The sequence below is a fragment of the Pteropus alecto genome, unplaced genomic scaffold, assembly GCF_000325575.1.
Source record: "Pteropus alecto unplaced genomic scaffold, ASM32557v1 scaffold164, whole genome shotgun sequence".
Taxonomy (NCBI): Eukaryota; Metazoa; Chordata; class Mammalia; order Chiroptera; family Pteropodidae; genus Pteropus; species Pteropus alecto.
This window is the reverse complement of record NW_006439568.1, coordinates 4,808,852-4,830,068: the sequence shown is the minus strand read 5'-3', so window position 1 is coordinate 4,830,068 and position 21,217 is coordinate 4,808,852. Positions and strand designations below refer to the sequence as shown.

The following is a 21,217-nucleotide window of genomic DNA, read 5'->3' as shown; positions in this document are numbered from 1 at the left end:
TACATTAGGATTCACTCTTGGAGTTGAACGTTCAATGAGTTTGGACAAATGCGTAATAATGTATCCACCGTTATAGTGTCATACAAAGTATTTTCACTGTCCTGAAACTCCTTTTTTTTTTTCATTCTGTTCCCAGATATCTGTCCTTTTTGAGGCTCAGCCTCTCCTGTGCGACTTTAATGGAAGCCTTTGCCCCAAAGTGGAACCGTCTTGGTTCCAATTGCTACACATACATTGATCTTATTGCTTCTAACTCCCTCGGATTTCATATACTTTGTTGCATGTTGCATGAAACTTGACTTCATGTTTCAATGTATTTCTTGTTCTCGAAATTTTGTTGTTGTTGATCTTTGGTTTGCTCCTCAACAAATCAAGTGCCAGGGGTCCTACACACGCCCAAAGCAGGGTGCTCGCCACTGTACTGGCAGCTGCCATCAGTCCCCTAACAGTGCTGCTGTCCCATCAGCTCCACTGAATAAATTTTTTCTGTCTAGACTTGGGATGCTTCAGTAGGAATTTTTCTTTTCAAATTTGGAGTTTATGTAAATTCTACCCTACTTCTGATGTTCTGTAAATATTCAAAACATTTTTGCCAACCCGCGATAATTCTTTCTTACTGTTATAAATATCTAGATATACCTGCAAGATTACAAAATTGAAAGAAACAAGTTCATGTGCACATGTCCTTATTTGCTTCTTTCATTAAAACATAACTTTTTGTTGGTTAAAACCCGTCATCATGGTGTTGAGAGAGCAAGGAGCACTGACTGTGGAGTCAGATGGACTTCAGTTGAAGAAAATTTCTATTTACTAGCTCTGTGACCTTGAGCAAATTCATCCCTAAGGGGGTAAGTGAAGATAATCGCACCTACCAGAGAAGGTCATTGCAGGGCGTAATGAACACTTTAAAATAGTATCTCATGCATGGTGGTGTTCAGTAAGTAGTTGATGTTTTTATTATGTTTAAGGACTGAGGAACTCTGTCAAGCAACCTGTGAGCAATTGAAAGGCAATTCTAAAATAAATATGTGATTTATTTGAAAAAATCAGAAAAGCAGAATGTTGCTATTAATTGTGATTATGTGTAGATAGTAGGGTTATAATCAATTTTCTTTATATATCAGTGTTTTTTTGTATTTTTTATTATTTTCAACAATGATCATGTAATTTTGTAATCCAAACATAATCGATGTTACCAAAAAAAAAAAAAAGACTAGTGGGAAAGTCAGTTGCTCTGTCTGAGTTTAATCACCAGGGCACATTTTGATGTTATTGTCATTTCAGTGCATTTATTTCTTCCCTCTTACCTTTGGCAATGTCAGAGAAAAACCAGAGCTGGACAGTGGTTAACGTGGTAAAAACAGATTTTATTCAGACTACTGCAATAGAGGAAAAGAGACCTCAATATAGAACTGGGCTTAATTCTGAATATGGCCTGGGCAAGTGGGGGCTTATAGCTGCAGGTGGAAAGTTATTTAGAGGGTGTCTAGGGTAGGAGACCTCTCTGGCCGTACCAGCCTAACAGGACTCTTGCCAAAGACAGGCCAGGGTGATAAGACGTCACCTGGGAGATGGAGGATGTGCCACGTGATCACATGTCAAGGATGGTCAGGTATTTAGGGAAGGGGATTCTCTTTAAACTGAGCAGGGTTCTTGCTAAAGTTAGATTTTTATAAGGAAATGCACAAGCGGGGCCTACGAGAAGGTCTAGGAGCCTGAGCAAAGTTTGGTCAAGCAAAGAATCTTTGTCAGGGACTAGATAAAAATGAGCACTATAATAATTTTGCCGTTTCACCCAATGGGTCTTAAAAGCCTTGTTTAGATAAACTGAAGAAAATGTTTAATACGCTTAATTCAATTTAGTATTTTTTAATGAAGTGATCATGAGGAAGATAGATGTTTCTAATATTAAAATTTGAAAATTCACAAAAAGTCAATTAAGATAAAAATTTTCACAATTTGAAAACTGTTGCAATAACAAATGGGTTATTCTGGTCTTCATGACCCAAATATACACACATATATTATTTTAAGGGTTTTTTTTTTGTGCTGCAAGTTTTATAACAGCTTTCTTTTCAGCAGATATATGGTACAAGATCTTAAAAAAAAGTATTAACTTTAGACAAATACAGCTGAAAATAAAACTCGTGTACACTTTTGCTTTGGAACTCTGATTCACAAAAACAAAATCTCATTAGGATATCTTAAAATTAGGATATTGGATTGAAATTTTCCTTACATGTGGTAGCTTGTGACTTATGTAAAACTCAGTACTTTTCCCTAATTACATCATCGTTTTCAGCATGTGTCTATTGTTTAATGTAACAGTTTACTCAATCCGAAATACATTCTTCTATCATATCTTGTCATCTATTACGTAATCACAATTTATAAATCTGTTCGTGTGTGTGTATGTTTTTTTAATGTCTGTCTTTACCACTAAACTGAAAGCTCCACTAGGGCAGCACCCACATCTGTCAATTCCTCTTAGTTCAGTGCCTGACATGTTGTGAGTTTTCAGGTATTTCACAAATAAATGAACAGTAGCTCTTTGATAATGAACGACTTTCTGAAGCATTTTCAGACATCATTGTGGGATTGCTTCTAGGAGAGAGGAGAAGCAGCAGCAGCAGGAGAGGGAAGAATGGGTAGACAAAACCTTCAGAGTTAGTGAAGTATACTTATAAAGCCATATTTTTCATACTAACAAGTAATGCCTGCCATAGAATTTAATGTGCGTTTGGCTTTTTCTTTCTTACAGAATTATAGTGAACATTATTCACACCACTTCTGATTACCTTCCTAAAATTCTGCGATTTTTGAATGTGGCTTTTGATAGCTCAGGTGACTGCTTACTTGCTGGGGACCATCAAGGAAATATCTATGTTTTTGACTTGTCTGGAAACAGGTGAGTGCTACTTTTGATATTTACCTTATTCGATGTTATTAATTCACTGACTGTATAGTATCTGCTATTATTCATCAGAAAAATTTATTAAGTTCTCACTATGTTTCAGGTACCCTTGTAAAACATTGTCTGATAGAAGTGTTTTGGAAGAAAATGGAAAAAGATAAAAAGATAATATGGTTAGGTTTTTTTTTAGAGAATTAAAGTTCTGGTTTTAACAGTATCTCTAGTAGCTTGTTTTTCCTAAATTTAAAAAGTTATTGTTAAATTTTCAGTTACTATCTGGTACTTCATTAGGCAATTTAGAAAGAACACAATTTCCTTGTAGGTTTCTGTCACAGTATACAAAATCTAGGAATCTTAAAGAATTGATCCTCACTCTTCTAATCTTCCTTTGCTGAACAATTTAGTACAAAAGCAATTAGGTGGGACTGATTAAGGTAGGCAGCCGTGCCGTGGGGCTAGGTAGGAGGGAGACTAGTAGAGGGTCAGAAGGTGTCTGTGCAGGATGAGGCCATCATGGGAAAGATGGCGGCTTTGATCAAATGAGTAAATATACTGAGGATAATGGGGGCCAAGTTCTAACCGTGGGAAAGGGGAGTTACAAAACGTGGAAAGAGAGAAAGCTAGAATGAACCCCACGGTACTGGATTGAAATCGGTTATCTGTGAACTCCTAGGAGTAAGTGGAGGCGTGCGTATAAGAGATTGAGCGAACTACTTGCTCACATACTCCTAGCTCTGTCCGCGCATAGGACCTGAGAGCAGCAATACCCCAGGGAATGTTACAGCCACCTAATGCTCAGACCCCATTCAGTTTTGCCAGTTGTCTCAATGATGTTCTTCACAACAAAAGGATCCGCTGAGAATCAAGCAGTGAATACACACAGTGCCCAGTTCTCTTCTAAATACCACTGTCTGCTAGAAGGAATCAGGGATTCTTGTAAAAACGGCTACTTTCAGGATGGAGACAGGGAGAGGACAGATGAGCCTGGAACTTTCTGTAGCCAAAAAGAAGGAATCGTTCAAAGAATGGTGGGATGTTTCACAAGGACATAAATGTCAGCTTGAAGGAGCGCCCTCTGGCCACATTAGAGACGGTTTGAGGATCAAAATAAATGATGATAATAACGGATCACAACCCATAGAATAAAATAGAAACCTAGGCATTCATGCTGCAATCAAATAGTTTAACGAGAGTGAATATTTGCATTCCAGTCGCAAAGTAACATATTAATTACAGAGAGGGAAAAAATAATTTTATGGTGAAGAAGCCTGGCAAATACCACCTTATCAAATGACTAACGTGAAATTAACCAGCAGTGGAACAGTCAGAACTTGTGTGCTACTTGATAGTGTGCGGTGAAAAGCACAAGTGTCACTTCTGCAATATTTCTGCCAAGGACATGTTGCCTGAATCTAATCAGTGGAATCATCAGACAAAGCTAATTTAAGGGCATTGTCTAACAAGACTGGCCTGTAATCTTCACAAGGGTGAAGGTCATGAAACTTGGGGAAAGACTGAAGAACTATCCCAGACTGGGCGAGGCTAGACACACGACAGATGAAAGCTTGATTCTCGACTGATCCTTTTGTTGTAAAGGACATCATTGAGACAGTTGGCAAAATTGAATGGGGTCTGAGCTTTAGATGGTTGTAATATATAAATGTACTCTTCTGATTTTATGGTTGTATTGTGACTATAACGGAGAATTTCCTTGTTTGTAGAGAACATGATCTCACTAACTTATTCGCAAAACGTTCACAAAAAGAAGAGGTCATATGTGATTTATTTATCTGTGGTTTACGGGGTAGAAATCTATTAATTATGTTTCTGCTCTTTACTCTTGCCTGACCTACTCTGCCAATTCCCAGTCTTAAATCAACTGTCTCTTCTTTGCTCCCACTGCTAAATGAAATAAAAATAGTTGTTGATTGACTCCAGTACAGAATAATGAACTTCAACACCAGTGATACTTAGCACTTCATTTACTTCTCTGTCGTTATTTACTTCTCCCATTCTCCTCCGAGTATTCCAAATCTTTACCAATTTCCTTGTCTCCTAGTGTTCAACTCTGCTCTTATTCTGACGGCCTCGGCCTCCTAACTCATGAGAAAACTGACACCTGCACGCTTTCCTTCCCCAACCGCAACCTCAGATATCCCTGTAAGTTAACCGTCCCTACCTCTTTGCCACTTTATCATAAAAATAGATGATCCCAATTTCTTCCCTTGCCAATGTCCGTCTTCCGTAGCCACCCTGGGACTCTGTGCCATGAGAGTTCCTCTCTTTCATTTTGTCCACCGTCCCTTTCCTCCCTATAAATGTTTACAGCTGAGCAGAGCAGTAAGTGGCAGAGCTGAGACTTGAAATCAGGACCGTCTGATTGGAAAACCAGTCCACTGGGCTTCCTCCTCTTTGCCTAATCCGATCATCTCTTCAATTCTCGTTTTATTAAATATTCTTGTCTTCCTCCCCCACATTTTTTTCTTTTGCTTCAAGGTGCAACCTTATTCTGATTTTTCTACTTCTCTGATTATTTTCCCCTTGTTTGGCTGACTCTTCTTCCGGCGCCCGCCCCTTTCTTGTGCGCTCCTCTGGGGTCTGTCCTTGGCCTGCCTCCTCCATGTTCCAGGTATTCTGTTCGATCATCTCACCGCCAAGCCTCAGGCCTCATTCAGCTGCCCTGTGAGTACCGTTAACTCAGATCGCTCCTAGGTTGGCCTTCCTGTGCGGTAGCCACAGTCTGCATGTGGCTCTTGAGCCCTTGGAAGGTGGCTAGTCCGCAGTCAGATGTGTTGTTTGTGAAAATATGCACTGGATTTTGAAAACTTAGTATGAAAAAAAGAAATGAAAATATCTCGTTAATTTTTTTTTATGAAATGTCAAAATGATAGTTTAGATACATATTGAATTAAGTAAAATATGTTATTGAGATTAATTTGACCTGTTTCTTTTTACTTTTTAAATGTGGCTCCGAGAAAAATTAAATTATATGTGTGGCCTGTGTTATGTTTCTTTTGGACAGCACAGCTCTAAATGTTTTGCAAGGGCCTTTAACCCAACATGCTTAAAATCAGACTTATTTCCTACTTCCAAACTGTTCCTCTTTTGCCCAAGCTTGAAAACTTAATTTTTTTATACATTGAACTCTTGCTGTGTACCAAGTACTCTGATAAGCATTTAACATGTATGATTTCATTTAATCATTGTATATTTAATCATTACAACAACCTTGTGAAATGTCTTTTCTCATCTTCATTTTACACGTGAGGAATTCCTGATTTCTCCCTCTTCACCTCCTGCTGGATGCATCACTAAGCCTCTGTCCACTTCTGACACCTCTACCATTTTATACCCATAACTCCGGTTGAGGTTCTCTGTAGTAGCTTTCTTAATGATCTCTTCTTCCTTGTCCTTCTGTCCATTTTTCATTGCTGCCAGAAATATCTTCCTAAAAGACATGGCTGATTGTAATTCTGTCGGCTTCCCATTCTGTGTAAGTAAAAGCCAAACTCCTTTCCAGGGCATGTAGCACTCTTCGCGATCTGTTTTCGGCCTATTGGAATGGGAGCTCGTTTTTCTGGGTTTCATGTGCTTCCTCTCTAAGGACTCCTCCAACAGACACTTCGTGGTCATCGGAAGAATTTCTAAGACTAATGCAGTAATCTCTCAATAGGTTTACTCTTGTTCAGCGAACAGCACAAGCCTGCACAGCGCTGGCCTTCGCTCTCCGTAGGAAGTCTGAATTCCTTGTGGCATTAGCTGATTATTCTGTTAAGTGTTTCGATGCAGGTAAGAAGTCCTCCTATTTATCTTTTGAAGACTGAAGTACATGAGGAGTCTGTCAATCTGTACAGTCGGAGGGAGTGGTCCCCACAAGACGCCCCTCACTTGAGGCACTAGCTGGAAGTTCAGGGTGACCCTCACGTCAGGTCAGCTGGCCGCAAGTTCAGGGCTCCCCACAACTGCTCTTGGGTTTCGTAATTCACTGGAATGATTCACAGAACTCAGGAAAGCACTGTGCGTACAAATACAGTTCTAATGTGGCGAAAGGATTAGAGCCAGCCAACGGGAGAGGCGCCTAGGGCGGAATGTGGAGGCTCCCGTTGTCCTCAGGGCCACTTTACCCTCCCAGCATCGACGTGTGGCCATCCAGCTGAGTGTCACCAAACCAAAAAGGCACCCCAGCTTTGATGGCCAGAGCTTTTCCTAGGCTCATTGATTGGATGATTGCCCCCTGGTCAGACTCAGTTTCCAGCTCTGCTCCTCTCTCGGGGGGTCCGCTGATATCATGGTCAGCCTTTCCGGTTTGGCCAGCCCCCACTCTGCGGTTCCCTCCTCAGCATAAACCACCTGCTGTCACCCGAGGGCCCACCCCCACCCCCCGTGACTGAAAAAGATCCTCCTATCACTGGGGAAGTTCCTACAGAGGACTTAGAGTTCCATAAACTGAACCTCTTCTTTAGAAAAAAGCTATCTCAACTGCATTGTTTTTTCTTGTTATTTAGAAATATTTGTAATATTTAGAAAGCTATATAAACAATAACAACAACAATAGTAATAGTGATAGCTAACACATAGAGAGTTTACTCTTCGCCAGAGACTGTTCTATGACTTTATACACATTAATTAATTTTAAGTATCAGAATAACCCACGGAGGTGGATACCATTATTATCCCCATTTTGCAGATGAGGAAACTGAGTCACAGAAGTAAGTTGACCAAGATCCCACAGCTCATAAGTGATGGAGCCAGGATTCCTAACCGGTAGACTAGCAGCAGGGTACCTGCCCCTAATCTCTACTTCACTGGCACTGCGTGTGCAAGAGACAAAGCAGCCCTTCCTCAGCGGTGCCCCGAGGCCGGCAGCGTTTCCGTCCAGGCACCTGCCTTTCCACTCTGTTTTCTCTGCGTGTACCTTTTACCTTTTTCATATTCTAACAAATGCACGATCATCCTGTCTATATTGTTTCGTGCAGTCATTTCTTACCTCATTAAAAATTCATAGAGTATATTTAAAATCAGCACCTAATATTCGACTCTATAGGTGTTTGCATAATCATTTCACCATTTCCAGTTTTGGTTTTTCAAACACTGCTGTCGGAGAAGTTCTGCGCTCATCTGTGATTGCTTTCCTTGGATTCCACTCACTCTTCTTCTCTTCTGAGTTCCATCTTTTTATAGTCTCTTCTGTCTCTCGAATCCTCCCCAGTAAAGCCCCTTCCTTAGGCACTGCCCCTGCCTCCCCTGCTGCCTCCCTCTTCACTGCCAAGTCCTGCTTCTTCACAGCCTCTGTCTCTGGATTCTTACTCCTGCTCCCACACGTCATGCTCCTGAGGCTTCTGTCACCATGGTCGTGAGCAACGTCTGATTGTTTAAATCCTCTCTCTACTCTCATCCTACTTCTCAGCAGCATTTAACACTTTGGATTACTTTGAGAGCCTTAGTTTTCCTGTTCTCTCTCTCGGTTCTCCTCTCCCCTTCCTGACGGCTGCTTAGCCTTCTCTCTCCTGGCTTCCTTGAGTGGTTCCTGGAGTTTTGGATTTTTGACCCCATAAAAAAAAAAAAGTAGAAAAACTCACATAGGTCATCAACTTTTAATTTTGCTAATTGACATTGGAAAAACCAATATAACTTCATTTCATAAAACTAAGGACTTTTTAACATAAAGAAACTTTGGAGAATATAATACTAGATTAAAAAGTCGTGCTTTAAATTTAACTTCATGAAAAACTCATTACGTTATTTCTATTTTTCTCATTTCACTGAAGACCAGTGAAAAATTGATCATTAACTGAGGCCAGACTCAAGACTGGTGCTGGGAAACCACTGCCCCTCTCCCCGCACCCCCCAAGGTTCATCTGTTCCTGTGTCTCTTGTTTCAACCTACTTTGCGTCTCAATGTTTCTCAGATTTACTTCTTGCTTTCTGACTATTTTCCTCAGTTCTATCTTTCTGGAGGAAAAAATTCTGATCGGAAAATTAAAACTTGGAAACACAGAAATGTAAAGAGAAAATAAAAATCACTTATAATTTTATACCCAGTGATGTTTATCTTGAATAGTTTTTGGTATTTTTCCTGCCAGACTGTTTTCTCTACCTGGATGTTACACACACACACACACACACAGACACACACACAGACACACACACATATGCACGCACATCTGTGCTCCTCAGAATCAGTTTTAAAAATCAAATTCATTCTCTCTTCTTTCCACACTGCTAAGTCTGTTCCTGCTTCTGTGTTTCTTACATCAGTTAATAGTATCACGATCTATTTACACAACTAAACTAAACCGCTGGAGCCTTATCTCCTCTTTCATGTCAGCACATCCATCTGATCACTGAGTTCTCCTCCGTAGCTCTTGAAATTGTTCCTCTCTCCATTGTCACAGTCTTAGCTTAGACCCTCTGCATCTCCTTCCTGGATTATTACGGCAACGTCAATTAGTCATCTTGTCTAATCTCGTCCCCCTTTCCAGTATACCCACCATATACCTTCAAAATGCTCTTCCTGTAGCACGGACCGGATGTGGTACTGTCCAACGGGAAACTGTCCTCGGAAGAGAAAGCTCGGGCTCCCTAGTGCCACCCCGAAGGCCGTTCCTCACACCTCCGTGATGCCTGGGTTACTAACGTGCCCCACGCACACTTCATTAGCAAGCCGCAGGCTCCGTGGGTGCAGATACTAATGGGGTGCCCCGTAATACCTAGCCATCAGCTGAATTAATTCTTGGATAATTTACAGTGTTTTCCCCATATAACTATTTTACTTTTTGCCACAGTCACCAAGGAGCTAGTTAGCTGGATGAGAGGACACGAATCATCGATATTTTCGATCTCTGTGCATGCGTCAGGGAGATATGCCATCACGACTTCTTCGGACACAGCACAACTATGGGACTTGGATACCTTTCAGAGAAAGAGGAAACTGAATATTCTCCAGTCTGTGGGTATACAAAAGGTCAGTGAGGGGGGACATCTTGGTCCCTTCTTCTCAGGCTCCTACCTTGGTCGGCAGAATTTATAGATGATGTAAATAATGATGCACTTTGTCCCACGTGCCTATGTTCTCATCTCATAGCTTAGCAACGAGCAAAGCAAAGTGACCGAAAGAACTGAAGATGCTGCCCGTGGCTACAATTTATAACTTACTGAGGTTTTCTTTTTAAGTTATTATTATAATATGTAACTTCAACTTTAGCAAGTTGATAGTTTTCATTTAGCTGATTGGTTTCATTGTAGTTTTTAACCCCCCAACATTTTGTTATGAAAAATTTCAAACATACAGCAGATCTGTAAGAATTGTACCATGAGTACCTGTATATCCACCATCTTGATTCTGCTATTAACATGTTTCTGTACTAGACTTTCCTTTATGTTACTATACTGTTATGGATCTAACCATCTTTCTGCCCCTCTGTTCATTAATTCTTTTTTTTTTTTTTTCATTTTTAAGTAAATTGCCAATGTCATTATACTTGTCCATATTGCCCATAAATACTTAAGCTTGCATTTCATTGAGTAGGGTTCAGTATTTGTTGATGTAAAGTTTGTATATAATGAAATGCATAAATCTTAAGTATTCATTTGTTAAGTTTTGACAAATACATACATGTTGGTAAACTGTTCAGACCTATCATTACCTTCATCCCAGAAAGTTTTGTCATATCCCTTCCCAGGTAAGCACTACTGTGATGCTTTTCACCATGGATTAGTTTTGTTCTAAAATTTCACATAATGGTATGTATAAAGCTATTTTCATTCAGCATAATGTTTTTTAGATTTATCTATGTTGTATGTATCAATAGTTTGTGTCTTTTTATCACTGATCAGTATTATATTGTATATAGAATATACACTTGAAAAAAACCACTTAAAAAACCATTCTTTTGTTTTTAAGGTTTAATTTTTTTCTATTTTATTAGCTAAATACTATTTTCAGGATTGTATGAGTCTCATTGTGATTAATTATTTTGCTTCAGGTTATATAATACATGCAGTATTGCTTTTAATTTCTTGGTTATTAACATGAGCAGCCAGCAGTGCATGTCAACCAAAAATTTATTTTGTAGTCTCTATGGAAATCCCAGAGTTACTTAGTTTGCCTTTTATAATTAAAAATAGATAAGAGTTATAGCCAGCTTATTCATCAGGGACTTATGCCAAATGTCTTAGTAGGTTGTTTCTCCTTTAATTGCTTTAGTACTTAAATTGAATTTTAAATTCTAAAGAAGAGAGCGCTGGGAGTTGAACCCACAATGGAAACCAAATTATGAAACAATGACGCAAAAATCATCTGTTCTTTTTACCATGAAATTAAAATTAGTTATACACTGGATAGTTGCCGATTTTAACCTTGCTTGGACATTTAGACATTTTAGTTTAAAAAAATAGAACTCAAATATTAGTGATATGAAGATAAAATTAAATGTATGTATGTAATGTATATAAATAAAATTATTAAACGTATGTATAGTATGTATGTATAGTATGCAGTGTGCACATAAGTATGTTGTTCTAAAATAATAAAACAGCTTAGTCTGTAAGTTACTGGCAAATATTTTCTCAAAAACCAGCTAGTAAATATTTTTGGTTTTGCAGGCCAAGAGCAAAATTGAGGCTATTATGTGTACACTTACATAACCATCTAAAATGAAATAATTTAAAAATGTAAAAACCACTCTTAACTCCTGGGCTGTTCAAGAACTGGAAGTGGGCCGGATACTGCCATTCTGGCTTATTCTGTTGAAAACAGGAGATAGTCATCAACTAATCTTGAAGTAAAACTTTTATTCTTACCAAGTTTTTACTAAACCTGTATTTTTATCCCAGGTTCTGATTCTATACTTTAAATAGAACTCTTGTGATTTCTTTTCTTGATGACACATGGTGACAGATAACATTCTGGGTCTCATTTTATATTGGCTCATTTAATCTAAAACAGTCTTTCTCCATTTTTTTTTCCCATGACAATTTTTTTTTTTTTTTGAGAGAGAGACCAGACCACTTGTCTTGGAAAATGCCCCACATTCTGGATTTGTCTTACTATTATGTCATTTAACTTGTTCTGACCTCAGTTCATTTAGCAGCAAAGCCTGAACTGAATTGACATGAGATGAAATAGTAACGTGTTTGAGTATGGGGTATCGCTCCAGGTCACCTAAGGGTTCCACATAATGTTATAGAATATGCGTCATAGTACCTTTCTCAAATTGGAAATAATTCTGAATCCTGGAACAAACTAGGCTTCAGATAAAGAACTATAGACCTTTGATTGCAAAATGTTTTTAAAGAACTTACCATTCCAACATCTTTCCACTGGTTTTTGTACCTAGCGATAGCAGTTATTAATATTAATAGTAATAGATACCAGTTGTTGAGTACTTACTATGTACCTAACACTTCGGTGAGTTATTTTTAAGCTTAAATGATCCTAAAAGGTAGATACTATTATCTTCATAGAACAAATGGGGAAACTGAAGTTCAAAAACAATAAGTATCATGCGCAGCGTCGCATAGCTTATGAAGGAGGTACAGTTTGAATCCCAGCCTGACTGACTTTAGTCATTCCATTACACCGTGCTACCTCTCGGGTAAACCAGTTACACCTATTCATATTATTAAATTTTGATTCTTTTGTTAGTGCTTGGAGGTAGATTAGTTGGCTCTTTGTTAGGATTGGGGAATACATCCTGGGATTTCTGATTACTGTGGTTCAGTATGTATCGGAAACGGTTTTGTGATGGATATCAGAAAACATTTAACAAAGAGTGTGTTACGGAACTTGATTCAGTCTCTGTAAGCTCACGTACTTTTCAAAAATGAATTGGAGATCATAGGATTTTCACATAAGAAAAAACTACAGCCCTATCTTTAGACTCGGTCCTCCAAAAGGTACATTTGGTTAGTGATTTTGAAGTTTTTTTGTAAGCTCTTTATGTTTGTCAAGAGATGACACTATCTAAATAATGACATGATTCATTAGGAACAATTTTATAATCATTAAAACCTGGCAATTAAAATCACAAATCTAGTAATGAATAATCATGTAGGCAATAATATATCACATCTTTTTCCCTAAAATAGCAGTCGATGCTCATCAACTTTTAAGCTTTGCTTCTCCCAGTAGGAATAAACTTTATTACTTTTCTAGAAGAATATTGCTAATTATAATAAAAATCTTAAGTCACTTTTTGACATCGGTTTATAATGAAAGCAATGCATTCATTATAAATTATAATATATTCATTGCAAATTCTTTCTATATGACCTTCATATTATAAATGTCTTACTGAATCTTTTGGCAAAAAATATTCCAGATATCGTCTTTGCAAAGTGGGCCAAGGACAAAAGTGAGGAGCTAGATTAGGCAAGGGTAGTAGTTGAGCTAGCATTTTTTATTGCCTTACTAGTATTAATTCTGAATAGATAATTTTAACTAACTAGTGTGTTTCATAGTGTATTATGTGTGTGTGTATTATGGGGATTTTTTTTAGCACTATTATTGTAAAAAGAGGCTCTATATGTATATGAGAAAAACAGAGTTTTTGATAACAGCTTGCAACTATTGCTAGGAAAATTGTGGCTTACAACCCCCTGAAATGTTTATAGTAATATCATTAACTATTAGAATCATTTCTTAACTGTATGTATATAATAGGCCGGGCCAGTAACACAAATCAGATGCAAGGTTGTGGAAGTGTTTCATATAGGTGCCTTATGAACCTGTTACTTTTGTAACACTGGGAAAGGCCATGCTAGATCAGACGTCGATCCTGCTTTTCCCCTGGAGTCATTCTGGCCTGCTCTCTCTCTGGTTTCTGTGATGACAGTTGCATTCAGATTCTAAATGCTCATCAGACACTCCTAACTGGGTTAAAGACGCTGAACGCTTTGCCCCTAAAGAATGTAGCATTCCAAGAAAAAACAGGCTTCCTTCTTAAGCTAGTAAGATTGTGAAAGTGTATGACAACTTAGGGATCAGAATGAGAGGCCACAAATTCTTGAAGGTGCCCTGCCTCCGAGTGAGTCCCCGCTGCTCTCTTTCCAACTCGGAAACAGTCATGTATTTTAAAAAATAATAAAGCTTGTAAAGACACACCAGTAGAAACAATGACAAATATGTTCAAATATAAAGTGTTACAATAAGTTGTTTTGTTTTTTTTGTTTTTTTTTTGCTCACATGTCTGAGACTTTGCCTTGCCTTTCCCTGGAGGAGACAGGCCACAAATCAAATTAGGGCTGTTCTGGATGAGACTCAAAGAATAAATAGCTAAAGATGTAACCAAGAGTCAACAGCCGTGTGAACTGTCTCAAGCTGTTTGAGCGGATTTATTTTGAGAAGATGGACAGAGATAGTTTGTCCTTAGGGTATTGATTTCTTCCATTTTCTTTTCTCCTAATCCTTCCTTTCTTCCTTTCTTCCTTCCCTTTCTGTTTTACACAGATGGAATGCAAAATTACATTCGAGGCCATTGGACCTCTTATGAGATGATGTTAGTCAGTTTTAACAAAATTTAATATTAAGTTAATATTTAATATTATCAGAAGCAAGCATTGTTTAGTGTTTATGTAATAGGAAAAGAGAAATGAGACTAACTGAATGATATTTGCAGTTTGGCTATCAATTTCAGTCTCCCTTGTCCATGAAATAAATTAAATCTCTAATAAACTATGTATTTGTTTTGAACTTTTTTACTTTTTTATAAATAACGCTCAACAAACATTTATATACATTTATCTTAAAGTACTTCGCTGATTTTTTTTTTTCCCCGAAGGATTAACTCTGAGAAGCAGATTGACGTTCGAAAGAGATATACATCTTTAAGGCTGTTGAGATACATTGTACAATATTTCTGACCAGTTTTTACTGGCAACAGCAGTATGTCACAGTGCCTTTTTCCTACACTTGTACCAACTTTTCATGTTTAACATTTATTAGTAGTTTGTATTTAATATAGTTTTATATTAGCATATAGTTATAACACATATACTAATATATGTATAGTTTGTGTATATACATATGTGTGTATGATTTTCAGTAAATTGGGTACACATAAAATGGTATCTCATTATTTTCATTGAAATCTTTCATAAGGGTAAATATTTTTAAACTGTTCCTTAGTATTTTATGAATTGCCCAGTCATTATTATTAACCTATTTTTTATTTAAAGTTTACTTTTCCTTTTTAGTTTAAAATGTTATGTGAAATATCACTATTATCATCCCCTGTGAAATATTGTAAATGCGTTTTTCTCTAGTTTAAGAAAAAGTAATTTTTAAAAAGGAAAATGGGCTACTTGGGTCATTTTAAATTGAGCGAGGGCTGTATGGTCCTTTGTGAACAATCGCTTTTTTCTCCCGCCTTTTAGGTTTTCTTTCTGCCATTGAACAATACCATCCTCAGCTGCTTTAAAGACAATTCCATCTTCGCCTGGGAATGCGACACTCTTTTTTGCAAATATCAATTGCCGGCCCCACCCGAAAGCTCTAGTATGTCATACAAAGTGTTTGCTGTGACCAGGTAATGTGCATTTTAATACACTGAGAATTTTTAAGAAATTTAACTTCCAGTAAAATTTTACAAATTTTCATTCAGTATCTTATTGTCATATGAGGAAAACGTTTCCTTCAAACTTATACAGATCTATAGAACTTTTTTTACTTTATTGTGTGAATTTTCAAATATACATAAAAATATAAAAGGATGTGAAGTCCTAATTATAGTACTCTCGTTAGCTATAATCATCATCAATTAATAGGCACTCTTATTTATAACTGCACTTACTGCTTCTCTACTGCATTGTCTTAAAGCAAAGCCAAGCATATCATTTTATCCATAAATATTTCAAAGTCTAAAAGGCCCTTTTTGAAATATAACCATAGTACTATTATCACACTTTTAGAAAATAATCATTTCTTAATATTGCCATACATCTAGTCATTATTCAGATTTTCCTGATTTAATAATTTCTTTGTCTAATAATTGTTCTTTATGGTTGGTTTGCTCAAATCAGGAAAAAAACAAGATTCACACATTGTCTTGGTTAATATTTCCCTCTCTTTATTTTTTTCTTACAGTTTATTTGTTAAAGAGCTGGTTGTTTGTCCTGTAGAATTTTCTATATTCTGGGTTTTACTCTTTGCATCCCTGTGCTGTTATTTAACGTGATCCAGTCTCATCTATATTTTCTGTAAAGTGGTTGTACCTACATTTTCTATAAATTGGAGGCGTGTCAGTTTTGATTTGGGGGCAACAAGACATTTTGTAGTTTGTGTACTTTTGTCAGGAGGAACATGGAATTCTTTCTCTTGTGATGTTAGTCATCACTGACGATTGTAACCTAGATCCGGTATTCATTAGAGGTGCTATTCTAATTCTGTCATTCCTTCTTCCCTTATTAACGAGAAACCTTCTATGGAAAGAAAATTGCTCTCATCATCTCTTTGGTTACTTTATAGTTTGTAAAGGAAAAGCAGAATAAATGCTTGATTTCCCCTTCTTTTTAAGAAAATTTTTTTCAAAATAATGAAGTAGTTTAATGGCATCTACCCAAAATGGCCAATGAAGCTTTTTGTCTTTAATCTTTGTAAACTCATGGGTTTAAATATAGTTGGCATGATTTAATTCATTAAAAGTTATTCTTAAAGACAGGCACCTATAAAGTCAAACCTATTAAAAGGCAGAGAGTAAAATGGTGGTTATCAGGGAATGGGGGGTGGAGGGTTTGACCGATGGTGTTTAAGAGTACAAACTTGTAACAAGTAGCAAATAAGCTATAGAGATCTAATGCACAGTGTAGTATAGTCAATACTACTGTACTGTAATGATAAAATGTGATCAATATTGCTTCAGTGCCAATCATATTACAGCCTCTAAATGTATCAAGGTAACACTTTATAAACCTTAAATTTACAAATTATAACATGTCAAATTTATCAAAAATTTTTAAAATTATTCTTAGCAATGCTCTCATCACTTCTCTCATCATTGACCAGCGGCATCCTCTTCAAGTTGGCTTTGAACCCTTTTGACATAACTCCCAGTTGTCTGTTAGAGCTTCTGCTTTCATTCTTTGCGGTCTGACAAGATGTTCCTGGCTTACCTTGTACATTTTCTGTCACAAACTTTGAATTGGTCATTTCTCTTAGGAACCTGGGTTCATTTTAGTGGGAAATGATATTTCGAGACCTAATGTGGATGATGAGTACTCATTGGGTTGGTCATTTTTTTTCCAGGTCTTTTCAGTGAAAAGAGCTACGAAATAGGTGTTATTTCCTCTCTCACCCTTTTCTTCTGTCATCAGTAAATCCCATCAGCTCTACCAAAGTACATCTTGAATCGGTCTACCTTTTTGCCCATTGCCACAGCTATTACCCCGGTCTCTTTCAGACTACTGTAATAGCCCCTTCATTTGGTCTCCCTGTTGTCAGTCTCATTTCCTGAAGTCAGTCTCTACAGAGCAGGTAGAGCGATCTCTTTAAATCATTCAGGCTTTCCCCTGCCCTTTGAATGTCATCCAAAGTCCCCACCATATCCCCCGAGGCCTTTTGTCATCTGGCCCAGGCCTCTCTCTCTGCTCTTCTCATTTCCTCCTCCTCCTTACACTGTTCCTGCCAATCTTGAATGTGGCTTCTCACTCCTCCTTAGAATTTACCTACCCTATTCCTTTCTCGGTGCTTTTGTCCCGCCCGGTCTGGAATACTGACCAGCTTGGAATTCTTGCTCTGCGTCGCATGCCTGGCCTGTTCTCTTGATTCGGGTAGCAGACCTTCCTCCTTTCCCAGCTCTGCACCACCTCATTTTATAGCTCTTTATAGAATTTGTCAGCTGAGATCAAGTTCATTTATTTGTTTGTTTGCCTTCCTTAGACTGAAAATCCCATAAGCGCAGGGATCTTATATGTCTTGTTCATCACTGTGTCCTTGGAACCTAGAATGAAACCTGGCTTATAGTGGACACTGTACAAGTCTGGTGAAGGAATGAACAGCAACCTTGCAAGTCAATACAGCTTATTTTTTTTGTACATTACAAACATAAAGTAGCTTTCTTTGAGCAGGAAAAAAGTTGGCACTTTTTAGTTTTTCATATAGCAGTGCTGTACCAGTTCAGTATAATCATGTGTGAAATATAGGAAGTTGGATAGTGGTGAATTTGAGATTACACTATAAAATCTAAATGTACTCAGAAACCCCCAAGCAAGTCATCAAACAAATATCTGTTAAGCTTGTTTCTTAGCACAATAGGTAAAAAATATATATCCTGTAAACCTGAGCTTTCCTATGTGGTTGTTACTGGGTGCATGGGACCATTTAATAAAAATGAAATGAAATTAAGAATTAATTTCCTCGGAAGCACTAGCCCTATTTAAGTGCTCAGTCACATGTAGCCAGTAGTGACCGTATTGGACGGCGTAGATACGGGACATTTCCATCTTCATACTGGATTCTTTTGGACAGTGCTGCTATAAACAATTCGTCTGGTCTTAACTTCTCACCTTTCTGTTACGTAGAGATGGCCGAATCCTGGCCGCCGGGGGCAAATCAAATCACCTTCATCTGTGGTGCTTGGAAGCCAAGCAGCTCTTCAGAATTATCCAGATGCCTACTCAGGTTCGAGCTGTGCGCCATCTAGAATTTCTGCCCGATAGTTTTGATGCTGGTTCTAATCAGGTTAGTGCCGTAAATGCAGGACATTCTACTCATTGAGGAGTCACGTCAGTTTCTGTACTATAATAGCTTTCTCCTTTAACTGGTACCCTGATTGTTACAGGGATTTGAAATTGTTCATATATCATTGTTGTGAAGAGGCTAAAATTGAAAAAGGTTTTAAATTTTAGGTACTGTATGTTACTGACAAAGTGCCCTTTTTCTAAAATCAGTATACTTTAAATTTGCGCCATACTCCATGGTTGACAGGATGCTCGAGCATATTATTTTTTCTTTGATCCTTAAAAAATTCTTTGCACATTCTACGAATTACGATACTAAAGCACAGAAACATCATATGACTTCTCAACACCCCTTTAATTGTAATTATTAAAGGTGGACAAGAACTAAAATTTTCTCACTTTGTTGTACTATGTCTTGTCTGCTCTAACTGGTCCGTTCCCCTAATCCTGTGACACACGCTTTCTTTGTATCTCATCTTAGCTTTCAAAGTGCTTCCCCGCTCCCTCGCCCCACACACCTTTTTATTTTTAATAGTTGAATATAGTCAGACCCCAACTTTTGTATTTTAAATGGACTATGGGATCTTTTACTTTCACGAATGATATCTATATGTGTGTATTTTATCAGTAGGTAACATATTCTCATGGTTGAAAATAAAAAGTATAAAAGGCACACAGTAAAATCTCTTACTTCTCCCCCATTTTCCCAGCTATTCGCTCTCCAAACCACTGTTGTTATGTTTTTCCCACCTTTTTAGACAGCTTTGCGCCTTGCTTTTTTCACTTAATTTACCTTGAAGATAGTTCGATATCACTATAGAACTTCATTCTTGGACACTTAACCTGTTTTTATCCTTTTCTATTACAAATAATGCTGCACTGAATAACTCTGTGCACATTCTGTCTGTAGGTAGTTCGATATCACTATAGAACTTCATTCTTGGACATTCTTGGAAATGATGCTGCACTGAATAACTCTGTGCACATCCTGTCTGTAGAATAAAACCCCAGAATTGAAACAGCGGTTATCAGTGTTGTCTGCATCTGTAATTTTGACAGACCTTGCCAAATTGCCCTGCAGAGAGGGTCGCGTCAGCTGTAGATGAGGGGGTTTCCTACAACCTGATCAACGGAAGAATGTGCTTTTTTGATTGTCACATTCAAACTGCCTCCCACTACCTCCAGACTGCAGTCTTTCATACAAGGGACATTAGCTTTTCAAGCAATCACATGGATATTAATTCTGATCATCCTTCATACAAGGGACATTAGCTTTTCAAGCAATCACACGGTGGCAGCGCTTAGCAGCCACTGGCTCTGGAAAAAAAACCTGTGCATAGACAAGGCAGCAGAGGAGTTTACTTGCTTAATTGTTTTTAGTACATGTTTTTAATTTTTGCAAATTATGAGTTAAAATTTATTTTTTCGCCTTAAAAGACTAGCTTTCCTCTTATCCTTTCACTATCCTTCACCTCACAGACTTTCTCCACTCCGCAAATGTTAGTTACAACACCAAAAGCGGATGGACAGTGGGGAGCCTCACTGAGACACGGGCGTGTTGGGGCAGCGGGATGGATATTAATTCTGATCATCTCGTGGGAATGCAGAAGGGATACAGACCCTCCACCCACCCTGCTTCTGACAGCCGCTGTGGAGGTCAAAGTTAAGAATTGTCTGATCATCTCTATTCCCTTTGTAGGGATTGCTAGAGGTTTGGCCTGCCTGTGGGAAAGGGAGAGTCTTCGGTGACTTCCTATAGTACCCCAGGATGAGCTCCTTGCTCGTTCTCGTTAAAGCCAGGTTTATCCAGACCTGAGCAGGGCACACCTCCATGGGCCATAATTAGGGATTTCAAAATATATAACAGCTCTTCGTGTATATAATCTCCCCGACTGTCCTCCCCTTAAAAAAAAACACATATATAAATACACACATATAGATGCATACATACTTGTGTGTGTAGTTCGAGACATTTGATTTTTAAATGTGTTTTTAGGAACTCATTTTTTTCTCTATTCTTAGGTTCTTGGAGTGCTAAGTCAAGATGGTATAATGAGATTTATCAATATACAGAGTTGTAAACTTCTCTTTGAAATCGGGAGCCTTGATGAAGGAATTAGCTCATCGGTAATTAGCCCACATGGACGGTACATTGCATCTATTATGGAAAATGGAAGTCTGAACATATATTCAGTTCAGGCTTTAACGCAAGAAATAAATAAGGTATGCTCTCAAATAAATAACGTCAAATTTTTTAAAATTTAAATGTATCATTAAAAATAAAATCTTTATGGTAAGATCTTCTAACTTCCTTGGACTTTATCCATTTTTCCGGATATATTTTTTTTGATCTTACTCCCAAAGCCACATCTCCAGACTTGATTTTTCTCATTGATCCTCCTTTCTTAAATTTCTGTCTTCCTAAAGGGCATCTATTTGGTGTCCCTATCCCATGCAAAGTGCCCCTCCTAACCTTCCCAGAAGAGGCCTTCAGTTCCAGCCTTTCCATTTCTGTCTCATGGGCTGGAAATCTTGGAACACTGACCGCTCCTGCTCCTTCGTTTCCTAAAGCTGGTCAGTATGAAGTCATGTCATTTCTTAAGTCTGAAATATCTGTGTATGTGCTGC

At 37.9% G+C, this 21,217-nt stretch overlaps 1 protein-coding gene across 2 annotated transcripts in view; it reads left to right on the top strand.

Moving 5' to 3' along the window:
* TBC1D31 (TBC1 domain family member 31) overlaps window positions 1–21,217 on the top strand; it is a 49,333-nt gene that overhangs the window by 1,126 nt on the left and 26,990 nt on the right. For both annotated transcript variants that reach the window (XM_006916580.3, XM_006916579.3), the window contains exons 2-7: window positions 2,762–2,908; window positions 6,588–6,703; window positions 9,700–9,878; window positions 15,290–15,441; window positions 18,431–18,590; window positions 20,612–20,812. In XM_006916580.3, coding sequence (XP_006916642.1) covers window positions 2,762–2,908; window positions 6,588–6,703; window positions 9,700–9,878; window positions 15,290–15,441; window positions 18,431–18,590; window positions 20,612–20,812 — 955 coding nt within the window. The remainder of the gene's footprint in view (window positions 1–2,761; window positions 2,909–6,587; window positions 6,704–9,699; window positions 9,879–15,289; window positions 15,442–18,430; window positions 18,591–20,611; window positions 20,813–21,217) is intronic.